Source organism: Erinaceus europaeus, chromosome 12, assembly GCF_950295315.1.
Source record: "Erinaceus europaeus chromosome 12, mEriEur2.1, whole genome shotgun sequence".
NCBI classification, from domain to species: Eukaryota; Metazoa; Chordata; class Mammalia; order Eulipotyphla; family Erinaceidae; genus Erinaceus; species Erinaceus europaeus.
In genome coordinates this window covers 82,829,127-82,841,581 of record NC_080173.1, presented here as the reverse complement: position 1 = coordinate 82,841,581, position 12,455 = coordinate 82,829,127, and the positions used below count along the sequence as shown (strand labels likewise).

General features: G+C 39.4%; 1 protein-coding gene across 5 annotated transcripts in view; it reads right to left on the bottom strand.

Annotated features, from left to right (window-relative positions):
• Positions 1-12,455, bottom strand: part of KIAA0753 (KIAA0753 ortholog) — a 66,462-nt gene that overhangs the window by 44,874 nt on the left and 9,133 nt on the right. For 4 of the 5 annotated variants that reach the window (XM_060204193.1, XM_060204194.1, XM_016187852.2 and 1 more), the window contains exons 3-7: positions 11,496-12,120; positions 7,536-7,642; positions 5,115-5,177; positions 4,045-4,260; positions 2,192-2,405 (exon numbers count right to left, since the gene is read on the bottom strand). In XM_060204193.1, coding sequence (XP_060060176.1) covers positions 2,192-2,405; positions 4,045-4,260; positions 5,115-5,177; positions 7,536-7,642; positions 11,496-12,120 — 1,225 coding nt within the window. The remainder of the gene's footprint in view (positions 1-2,191; positions 2,406-4,044; positions 4,261-5,114; positions 5,178-7,535; positions 7,643-11,495; positions 12,121-12,455) is intronic. The other variant, XM_060204195.1, reaches the window with a different exon arrangement.

Here is a 12,455-nt window from a genome sequence, read left to right as displayed (position 1 = left end):
GGGTCGGGCGGTGGCGCAGTGGGTTAAGCGCATGTGGCGCAAAGCGCAGGGACCGGCGTAAGGATCCCGGTTCGAGCCCCCGGCTCCCCACCTGCAGGGTAGTCGCTTCACGGGCGGTGAAGCAGGTCTGCAGGTGTCTATCTTTCTCTCCCCCTCTCTGTCTTCCCCTCCTCTCTCCATTTCTCTCTGTCCTATCCAACAACAAAGCAACGTCAATAATGGCAATAATAACCGCAACGAGGCTGCAACAACTAGGGCAACAAAAAGGGGGAAAAATGGCCTCCAGGAGCAGTGGATTCATGGTGCAGGCACCGAGCCCAGCAATAACCCTGGAGGAAAAAAAAAAAAAAAAAAACCAAAGAGACATTTGAAAGCAAGGCACATTTTATTTCTAATGTACCTACAACACAGATAACTGAAGGGTTTATACACAAAATAAACCTGTAAAAATATTATCAGTTTTAATTTTTCTGAGTCAAAAAAAAAGGTAGCATAAACAAATTTCAAAGGTAAATGGTTAAAAGAAAATATTTCCAATATATAAAATAACGAATTTAAGATCTAGATCCAGAATGTAGTGGCTGGTAAACAGCTCAATACTAAGTCAAGGCAGCAAAATTGCACTACTGCGGTTACTGATTAGATCCCAGCACCATGTGACCACATGCATGAATAGTGTTGCTCTGGCCTCTCCCTCCCTCTGATCTGTCTCTCATATGTAATAAATACATCTTTAAAAAAGATGCAGAATGTATACAGAACTTCTATACAACTGTAAGCAGAAAACTTACAATTCAGTAGGGAGATGCAAAAGATGGGAACAGAGAAATCAGAGGGAACAAATAAGACTAAGTAACACGTGCAAAGCCAATAATCTTCCTCACTAGGAACCAGAGGAATGCAATATAGAAACAGTAAAATAGGGAGTCGGGCGGTAGCACAGCGGATTAAGCACATATGGCGCAAACCGCAAGGACCGGCGGAAAAATCCTGGTTCAAGCCCCTGGCTCCCCACCTGTAAGGGAGTCGCTTCACAGGCAGTGAAGCAGGTCTGCAGGTGTCTATCTCTCTCCCCCTCTCTGTCTTCCCCTTCTCTCTTGACTTCTCTGTCCTATATAACAACGACAACAATGAAAAACAACAAGGGGAACAAAAGGGAATAAATAAATATTTTAAAAAAACAGTAAGATAACATTTCTACACAGAGACTGAATTAAAGAAAAAAATTCTTTGAAGTACTTGGTGAGGAGACAAAAGAGATGCCACTGGGTAGGGTGTATGCCTCACCATGTGCAAAGCCCAAATTTGAGTCCTGAAACCACATGGGAGATGTTATAGCACTGGAGAAAATTCTCCCTCCTGTTTCTTTGTCTCTGACTGGAAAAGTGGCCTGCAGCAATGAAATCAGGAATGTATGAAGTCCTGGGTCCTCATTAATAATAATGATATAGTAGTAGTAACAATAATAATTTGGTTTTTTAAAAATATTTATTCCCTTTTGTTGCCCTTGTTTTATTGTAGTAGTTATTATTATTGTTATTGATGTCGTCGTTACTGGATAGGACGAAGAGAAATGGAGAGAGGAGGGGAAGACAGAGAGGGGGAGACACCTGTAGATCTGTTTCACCGCTTGTGAAGCAACTCCCCTGTAAGTGGGAAGCCAGGGGCTCATACTTGTGCTTTGTGCCACCTGGGCTTAACCTGCTGCACTACCGCCTGACTCCCAATAATAATGTATTTGATGAGGATGTAGGGAACTAATGGTCAAAACTATACAGCCCACTTCTTAGAATAACATTAATTCACTACTTAGTAAAAAAAAAAAAAAAAATGCATACATTACCATATGCATGTGATTATAGGCATATATCTATTACTAAAATCTATCACTTACTTAAATCTATTTATGTAAAGTACAATAAGCTTAAAAGAGAAAATAAAGAGCTAGCTTTGTAGGAATTTACTTTTAGGTAGTACCAAAGCCATGATTTAAGAAAAGGGAATTGTGTGCTCTCTACCCCCCTTTAGGGAAGTATTAGTATCTTTGGTTACTATTCATTTATCCCAGTTCAAGAACACCTACTGACGGCTAGGCTTTAAATCCTGACTTTCCCCTCAGTACACTCACCGTTACAATAAAGACAACTTCAGAGAAAAAAATATCATGTAGTGAACACTGTCAGGCACATACCAGCAAGAAGGTTCTTAGCCACTGATGGTTGTCTGGTCTCCTGAGAAAATATCTCTTTTGCTACAACAGGCCTCCTCTCAGTCTTTGGTGATGTACTGTTCTGCCATTTCTCTAAGGTCTTGTGGATACCAACAGGAAATCTGCTCCGAATTTCAGTGAAAGATTTCTTCTCCTTTTTTGATGGCAGCTTATTTTCCAAAAGGGATTCCAGAGCCTGCCATGAAATAGTTAATTATTCTCTTTGTTTATCTAACCAAAGTCTGACTTTTGATCACAAAACTGAAAATGAAAAAAAATCTAATTAATAAAATAAATTTTGAATGCTACTTCACGTTTAATTCATTAAAAAAAAAAAAAAAGGAGGTAAAGAATAGGACTACTTCTAAGTTCAAAACCAAAAACTAAGGACCACTATTTTGAAAACACCCACACACTTCAAAATACTATCCTACTTAATTTTAATTCTCAATAAAAACTTCATAAACTCAAAATATAGTGTCTTAAGTGGGCAAACAAACTACATATATAATAAACTTTCATAAACTAAAGGGAACTTAGCAGGTTCAGTGGCTTTGGCCACTCAGTGGTATCATTGCCTCCTGTTCTTTTTTTTTTTTTTTAAGTTTTTTTTTAAATTTTATTTATTCCCTTTTGTTGCCCTTGTTTTTTTTTATTGTTGTAGTTATTATTGTTGTTGTTGTTGTTGGATAGGACAGAGAGAAATGGAGAGAGGGAGGGGAAGACAGAGAGGAGGAGAGAAAGATAAGACACCTGCAGACCTGCTTCACCGCCTGTGAAGCGACTCCCCTGCAGGTGGGGAGTCGGGGCTCGAACCGGGATCCTTATGCCGGTCTTTGTGCTTTGCGCCACCTGCGCTTAGCCCACTGTACTACAGCCCGACTCCCTGCCTCCTGTTCTTATAAGAAGCATATACTCTAGAATATCTACTCCTTCATTTCCTGTGATGGCCTAGGCTCCATAAGCTCAACAGAAATTAAGCAGAAGTGAACACAGACCAGATTTAGTTCAGATGACAGTAAAGCTATATGTAAATGATAAACTGTTGTAATGTTATGTAACACATTTTTTTATAATTTAAAGTTTTTAAAAAATAATACTTCATACAACTACAATGATTTAATGCTTATTTTTCTTATTGCCTTTGTCACCAGCTATCTATTCCTAAGTAGTAAAGCTCAGGTGTGAATTCCAGAAATCATAACCATATTATAAAACCCAAAGTTCTGCTTCCATTTATCTTTGTTTATTCTTCTGAAAAATCCATACAGATTACACACTGATATTCTGATGTAAGCACCAATCTAAGAGTGCTTGGCTGCTTTCCTTTTCTATGCTAATGAAGTCTTTTGTTTTAAAATTGTAATTTATTTATTTCAATGGCCAGAGAGAAATTGAGAGGGAAGGGAAGATAGAGAGAGAGAGACACCTGTAGCAGTGCTTCACCACTAGTGAAGCCGCCCTCCTGCAGGTAAGGACCAAGGGTCCTTGCTCAAGCAGGGGTGCCACTGCTCAGCCTCGCTTATAAATTCTTTATTGAATGGTGTGTCCAGAGAATGGAATAGTCTGTTTAGTCAATGGACTTGGTTTAAGAGTTGTTATATGTTCTAGATCAAGTTGTTAGTTTTCAAAGAAGTGAAATACAATATTGTAGACTAAGCTGTACAAAACAATAAAATAAAAATGTACTTCTCCCTTCTGCAAAATGTGAATTTACTAAGTAGCAGCTTTGGTTTTTATTCCCTATGAATCACAGTGAAACCAGGTGATAGTACGCATACATTCCCTGCTAAAAAGCAATTCATCTTTCATAAAAATCGGGGTCAACGTCATACCTCAATTTGTTGCAGGATCTCTATAACCACTTCAGGGACAGAAGAACTGGCATCCAGCTTGGCAGAACAGAGTGAGAGCTGGCGAATGAGACTGCCCAGTTCCCTACACTGAGCAGGAACTGGATGCTCCCCCCGGTCAGTAAACTGAGTAACAAACATCTGTAAGGCTCGAATGGCTCCTCGATGGGCAGCTGCCAGCCTGGACATGGCCCATGACTAGCAATAAATGAGAGTCAATAAGTTACAGACATGCAGAACTCCTTAACATGAACTCTGCCTCCCTACCATTCCATACACATACCTTAAGAATAGTCAGGCCATGTTTTTCTACATAATGCTATTTCTACTGGGGAGCTTTTTCAATATAAAGGGTGATTGTATAAAGGGCTTCTAATGGCAGGTATTACCTTCCATTTCTCAATTTCTTTCTTTTTTTTATGGTGCTAGACATTACACATATGGTGTAGACTTTTTGACTATTTAAGAACACTTTATTAATTTGATTTTATAGGACACAGAGAAATTTATAGGAATAGGTAGACAGAAAAGGTAAGAGAAACAGAGACAACTGCAGCACTGCTTAGCCATTCGTGAAGCTTCCCCTCTGCATGTTGGGGCCAGGGGCTCGAACCCAAGTCCTTGTTCATGGTAATATGTGCATTTAACTAGACTTTTTAATTGTTTTTATTTCAGATAGACAGTGATAGAGAGACACTACAGCACTGCTTCACTATCTGTACAATTTCCCTAATACAATAGGCTAAGAATGGGGAGGTGGGGGGAACTGCACAGTAAGATATGCTCTCTACCAGGTGAGCTATCACCACGCCCCTCTTCTCAGTGTCTAGTAACAACAATAGGAACTAAAAAATTCCACTTTTAGAACCTGTTCTTTGGAAGATAACCCCTAAGTCAGAACATGTAAGGCATTCACTCTTTCACTAACAGATTTTTCACAAGTGCTGAAAGCAATATTAATGCAAGAGAATCTACCCATACTCAATGCCAACAAAAATTGGAAATGCAATTTGTAAACAATAAGTGTTAATAATAATTAAGTTATATCATACCTTCTTAGTGTGTTTAATTTTCTGTGGAGTCAATTTATCTAATTCTTCCTGGATTTCTTTAACCTGTTTTATAAAGAGGGGAAAAAATAGAAACCTTAAACATTTACACTCATTTATTTTTTAAAGATTTAAAAAAATATTTATTAATTCATTTATTCCCTTTTGTTGCCCTTGTTTTTTTTTTTTTGTTGTTGTATTTATTATTGTTGTTTGATAGGACAGAAAGAAATGGAGAGAGGAGGGAAGATAGCAAGGTGGGAGAGAAAGACACTTGCAGACCCGCTTCACCGCCTGTGAAGCGACTCCCCTGCAGGTGGGGAGCTGTCCTTGTGCTTTGCACCACCTGCACTTAACCCACTGTGCTACCGTCTGGCTCCCCCACTCATATTTTTTTATAGAAATGGATACAATTTGTCTTGTCCAAACATAACCATCACTAATTACAGTCACTTGAATAGGGAAACAAGGCTTTTCAACTTATGCACCCCAAAACCAACTATTGATTTCCTGTTTAAGATGGTTAACATAGTATTGACCTTCCATACCATAGTCTCCAGTGTTATAGTATTTTACCATGAAGGAATAAAGGTGGGACCAAGAAAGGACATTAGGACATTAGCTTTCATTCTCTATGTTACAGAGAGATATTAAAGTCTTTTAAGAGAACTGACAGTTTAAGATTCATATTTTAGGGGCCAGGTGGTGGCGCACCTGGTTAAGCACACACAATGCAGTGCACAAGGACCCAGGTTCAAGCCCCTGGTCCCCATCTGCAGGGGGCAGGCTTCATGAGTGGTGAAGCAGGGCTGCAGATGTCTGTCTCCTTATTTCCCCCTCCCCTCTCAATTTCTCTGTCTCTATCCAATAATAAATTAATCAAAAAGTTTATATTTTAAAAAGATTCATATTTCAGAACAATCTCCATAGTACCAGGCTAGGATAAGAACCAAAATTGTTGCACCAAAGTAAAAGACTCGGGGGCGGGGGAGGAGTACAGGTCCTGGAAAAGGATGACAGAGGACCTAGTGGTGGTTGTACTGTTATGTGGAAAACTGATGTACAAACTACTGTATTTACTGTCGACTGTAAAACATTAAGCCCCTAATAAAGAAAAAATAAAAAAAAAAACCAAAATTGAATCCCAACAGAATATAGATCAAAATCAAACTTACGGGGTTAAGCAGTGGCACACCTAGTTAAGTGAACACATAACATTACAATGCACAAGGACCCAGGTTCAAGCCCCTGGTCCCCACCTGTAGGGGGGAAAGCTTCACAAGTGGTAAAGCTGGTCTACAGGTATCTATCTCCCTCACCCCTCTCAATTTTTTTCTCTCTATCCAATAGTAAATAAATATTTTTAAAAAACCAAACTTGGGCCTTTCCTTTCAAGTGTAAGGTTCAGGTTTTAGTTCAAGTAATAAGACTAACATTACTACTGTGACTAGACATAAATTAAAGACACCCTGCCCAACCTTATTTTTTTAAAATGAAGTCAGGGTCTTACACATGTGTGATTTCATACCTTTTCATCCAGAGAGAAAGCAAGAAAAGGAAAGGTATCTACCACAGCGCCAGAGTACCCCCAGAGGTCCCCACATGGGCTGGTAGTTGAATCTGGGCTGCACACCTGACAAGGCATTGATCCTACTCAACGAGTTATCTTTCTGGTCCAAGTTAAGGCTTTATAATGAGTAAGGTACTAAAGTTAAAATAAGGGAGTCTGGCGGTAGCGCAGCGGGTTAAGTGCACGTGGCACCGAGCGCAAGGACTGGTATAAGGATCCTGGTTTGAGCCCCCGGCTCCCCACCTGCAGGGAAGTAGCTTCACAGGCGGTGAAGCAGGTCTGCAGGTGTCTATCTTTCTCTCCCCCTCTGTCTTCTCCTCCTTTTTCCATTTCTCTCTGTCCTATCCAACAATGACATCAACAACAATAATAACTACAATAATAGTGGAAACAAGGGCAACAAAAAGGAACTATTTTTTAAAAAGACTTAAACATGTTTAAAAAAATTACCTACAATGAAAAGAATGCAAATCTCTGTTTATTAGTCACTATATCCTGAAAGACATCATGGTTTTCATTCTTTACCATTTCATCAGATTATCTCTACTATCTATTAAGCTTCAAGTACATTGTAAACAGCAGACAGAGAAATTAAGGTCTCTTTTCTCTAAGACAAAGTATCACAACTGACAAGCAGGGCTTCAAGGGTAACTAATTCATTGGGATTTTGTCCACAAAAAAATATGCTGTATAAGCATTTTTCCCTCTGGGGAAAGGACCCAAGACTTCTAGTGGCATCATGTAGGTGTCACGTTAGTCATGTAGGTGCTAATATTCCCGAGACCAAGTTAAACTGAAATTATCTGAGATGGTGATACACAGGATGCAGGTCCCATCCCCCTGAACTTCCTCACCTGTTGCTGGAGAACATAGAGCATTCGGGCAGATCGAACAGCTTGCTCCCGCCTCCTCACATGAATTCGCCGTTCCTCATCTGGATCCAAAGTTTCCTCAATTTTACCTAAAAATATATTTCCCCAAAATGAATCACAAACCATATATAAAAGTTTATTAAAATTTTCAAGTACTCAAGCCGATGAGAAACTGAAGTCTTAGTTTTATTAAAGAAAAAATATAGGGCAAAGGTAGATAGCATAATGGCAAAGAGACTCCCATACCTGAGGCTCCAAAGTCTCAGGTTCAATCCCCCGCACCACCATAAGCCAGAGCTGAGCAGTGCTCTGGTGAAAAAAAGAAAAAAAGAAAAGAAAAATATAAAGTTGTTGTAACAGAAATAAATTTTTTTAGCAGTCAAGAAACTAGGAATAAATCGATCTGTATACTTCCTTAAGAGGTGGCAGGAACATGAAGGCATTTACTAGGTCAAGTCCCATTACATGTAACATACATACCCAGAACCAAATCCCATTGGATAGGTTCATCCTTCTAGATACCTCTTACCACTGTGAAATGATTTATAGCTATGATATATATATATATATATATATATATATATATATAGTACTATTTAAAAAAAAAATCCTTTCTTAACTTGAATCCAAACAAGAAATCCTTTCTCCAATATATTAAGATAGTAAGTATTAAGATTGTTTGACAAGGGGGTTGTGCAGTGGGTTAAGCACACATGGCGCAAAGCACGAGGACCAGTGTAAGGATCCCAGTTCGAGGCCCTGGCTCCAACCTGCAGGGTGGTCACTTCACAAGCAGTGAAGCAGGTCTGTCTTTCTCTCCCCATCTCCCCTCCTCTCTCAATTTCTCCTGTCCTATCCAACAACATCAATGGCAACAATAACAATAACAACAAGGGCAACAAAATGAAAAAATAGCCTCCAGGAGCAGTGGATTCATAGTGCCGGCACCAAGCCCCAGCAATAACCCTGGAGGCAAAAAAAAAAAAAAAGAAAGAAATTGACCATCCAAAGTCTTCATGTATTGGTCAGGAAGCATGTCCTTGTACGCACTGGTGTTGCACATTTTCTAGATTAATTCAAAGAAACTTTTCCTGGAAGACTGCTGGAAATATGTGTAAATCAAGTCAGTCATTCCAACCAGTGGTCTTAAAATACGTCTACATACAGCAAATTATTACGCAAACTAACACAAATCAGATGAAAAGCAGTACTATTTTAATAAAATATTTTTTTAAAATTTCAATAAAAAGTCTACAAACAGTAAGGCCATTCTGAAGAAAGCAGAAATGAGTTGTAGATAACAAGTGTAGTCTCTGGGGCCTGTAAATAAAATTTCTATCTCTTATTTGGTCTGCACAGCTTGAAACAATTCTGGTCTCATAGATACCCACATGAATGTAAATAACAACTGGCTCAGATGGGTTTTCTGATAACTCACTTTGCAGATGGTCTTGACTCAACTAGTCTACAGAAAAGGGTCACTACATACTAATATTATTAGTTTGTGACAAAGTGACTGCATACACTAATAGTATGCCTTTACAGGGTTTGTTTTGCCTCTAGGGTTATCGCTGGGGCTCAATGCCTGCAGTACAAATCCACTGCTTTTGGAGGCCATTTTCCCCCCATTTTTGTTATTATTGTTGCTGCTGTCGTTGTTGTTGAATATGACAGAGAGAAATTGAGAGAGAAGGGGAAGACAAAGAGGGGTAGAAAACGACAGACACCTGCAGACCTGCTTCACTGCTTGTGAAGCGACCCCCCTGCAGGTGGGGAGAGCTAGGGGCTTGAGCCAGAGGTTCAAACCAGGATCCTTACGCACGTGCACTTAACCTGGCATGTCACCCCACCACCCAGTCACTCTTTACAGGGTTTTACAGCAATTTTTCACTGCTGTGATGTGATACTTCACAAAATACTATATTTGTGTCAGACTGAAAAATTTAAACTATTTTTTAATTCCTCATTTATTTGTTTATTGGCTAGAGACAAAAGATAAAGTCATAGGGGAGGAGGAAGTTCTGCTCCCCTGGCAGCTTCATTTCTACCAAAGTATGCCATGAGGTCATGCCACAGATCAACACTGGGGATATTATAAGAAATAAACTGTAACACCTTTGTTATTTTTGATGCAATGTTCTTGAGTTGTTCAAGACTGTTGTTATTGCTGCTCCACAATATACTCTTTATAAAGACCCGCAGGAGGAATTTCCTTCCATCCTCAATATATGGACTAATCATTTCCCTTACAATTATTTCTGTTTTAGACTTTGTAAACTTCGCAAATGATCACTATTTCCTCGTTAGGCAATTGAAAGGTCATACATTTATAACCCAGTCCTAGTCAGTCTTATTTCTCTTATGTCCCACTATTCTCATTTATATTATTATTTTTTTCTAAGATTTTATTTTTTTAATATTTATTTATTTCCTTTTGTTGCCCTTGTTGTTTTATTGTTGTAGTCATTGTTGGATAGGACAGAGAGAAATGGAAAGAGGAAGGGAAGACAGGGGGGAGAGAAAGACAGACACCTATAGACCTGTTTCACTGCCTGTGAAGCAACTTCCCTGCAGGTGGGTAGCCGGGGGCTCGAACCGGGATCCTTACCCTGGTCCTTGCGCTTTGAGCCACGTACGCTTAACCCGCTGCGCTACCACCTGACTTCCTCTCATTTATATTATTTTGTTCTAGCATGTTTAATCATCTCTATGTATTTTGTAATATACCCCAAATTCTCTATTTAATATACATTTGTACAAACATGTTAACTTTAAAATGCAAAGGACTATTTTAGACTGTGCACTATACTAGCAGTCGTCCCCTTTGATGCTCATTCCCTACTTTGAAAACTGGGCTTGATTCCCCTAATTATTAGCAATGGCAGCTTCAAATTCTATGTGGACTCGTTCCTCTCCTCCCTACAAAATCACAATTGTCAAGAACAGTGTATGATGATCAAACACCTTTCTACCCTATGGACCTATACCTACCCTATATTTTACACATATCTACAAATTCTCTTCTCACTGTTGTAGATTCAACTAAACATTGTCTAAGTTAGAACTGGTTTTTATTGTAATATACATAAAACACACTCTCTCTGCACAAAGCAAAAATAACTGACAGAACTCCTGGATAAAGAAGCAAAACATGAAGGCAGTAGGCAGTATACTGGAGACCCTCATTCCTGAGATTCCAAAGTCCAGATTCAATCCCCAGCATCACCATAAGCCAGAGTTTAGTGGTGCTGGGAGGTGGGGAGGGGGGAAGGAAGAGAAGAAAAACACTCTTAGAAGATAGCCAAGAACACCCAAGGTCAGATACCAGGTGTCCCAATACCCAGGAGGAACCACGAGTCATTCACCTTATCAAATGTGGTCTATAGGAAAGGAACTATTCCATGTCCTCTGCTGGCAAACTCTTCAGAGAGAAAGACAGTGTGGTCAGACTCAAAGTCCACAGAAAGAGGGAGTAAAATCTGAAGGGGAGGCAGTGGGCTCCCAAAAAAATGCATTAGACAGTAAACAGTGCTGTGATAGAGGTAGCTACTGGAAGGCCCAGCTGAATTCAAGGTTTCTTCCTACTTTAAACTGTCTTCTGGGACAATGAGAGCCATATATGGCAGGTTTCTTGGAGGAGGCCACGTGGTACAAGGGTTTATGAACAAGCTGTGGAGTCAGACAGGATTGGGACAATGCTGCTACTCTCTGGCTGTGTGACCAGAGACCAGTGGCTTAAACTCTCTCATCCTCAAGAACCTTATCTCTAAAATGAGAATGACACTCATCTTGGAGCAATGGGAAAATGTACTTCTATAACAACAAAAACCTTATAAATATACATTTCCTCAATAAAATAACAGAAAAGAAAGAAGGAAATGCCTTAAAACTATACTGTTCTCGGACATGTCTCCAAAGTAAATAATCGAGTTTTTCTCTCACCTCGTTTGGTTATTTCTTCAATTTTAAGTATACAACTGCTCAACTTCTTCCGGAGGCGCTGAACTTCTAGCAGACTCTTCTGTTCAAACAGGTTTTTGTGGTCAACTACACTGGCATGTGACTCAAGTCCGGGATCATGGGTGGGTGGTGAGTTTGGTACAGTAAGGTCTGAGTGTCCTGGATGAGTTGTGTACAAGTACACCCTGGCACCTGATCTGGAAACTTCAACTTTGGATGGCTGGTGGCTGCACTGACAGCCTTTCTGACTCTTTGAATTCTTCCTTTCCACCCTGTGGTCAGAAATTTTATGCTTAGTGTGTCCACTTTTCTGAGAGATTTGGGGTGGGCCTTTGAGGTGGTATTCTTTAATATGTTCTTCAAATTGTCGTCGTTTTACATCTCTTTTGGCTAAGTGGACAGCGTAGCTAAGTCTCTCTTCTGATACAACAGAAAATGAAACAGAACTGCTTAGGTCAGGACCATCTCTACAATCCAAATCTCTACTGTGGTATGACTCATTGTATGAGTGCTTCAGTTTTTCAATTTGAATTGCATGTGGGCAAGAATATCGGATTGCCAGGTTGCATGGATGTGTAGGAACATTCTTATTAAACTGCAACTGGTTCTTTGAAAAAAAAAAAACAAATAAAAGTAAGAATAGATTAGAAAAACAACATATTGCATAGTTGGTATATTTCTATAATCAACTTTGCAAAATTTCACCCACTCAATTACTAGTGGTAAAAGATATTTTCTATTTTATTAATAGAATGAGTCACTGTCAAACATTCTAGAAATTTATCATGTACTCCTGGTTCTATCCTACAATGCATAACCCAGCCCCCAGTACTATCCTGTTTACTAACAGCATTCAGGATCCTCCTCTAACAGCCAACCCAGTAAGCTTCAAAAAGTAGCCAATAAAGTCTTTATGAACTTATGCTCCATTTTAAAATGTCA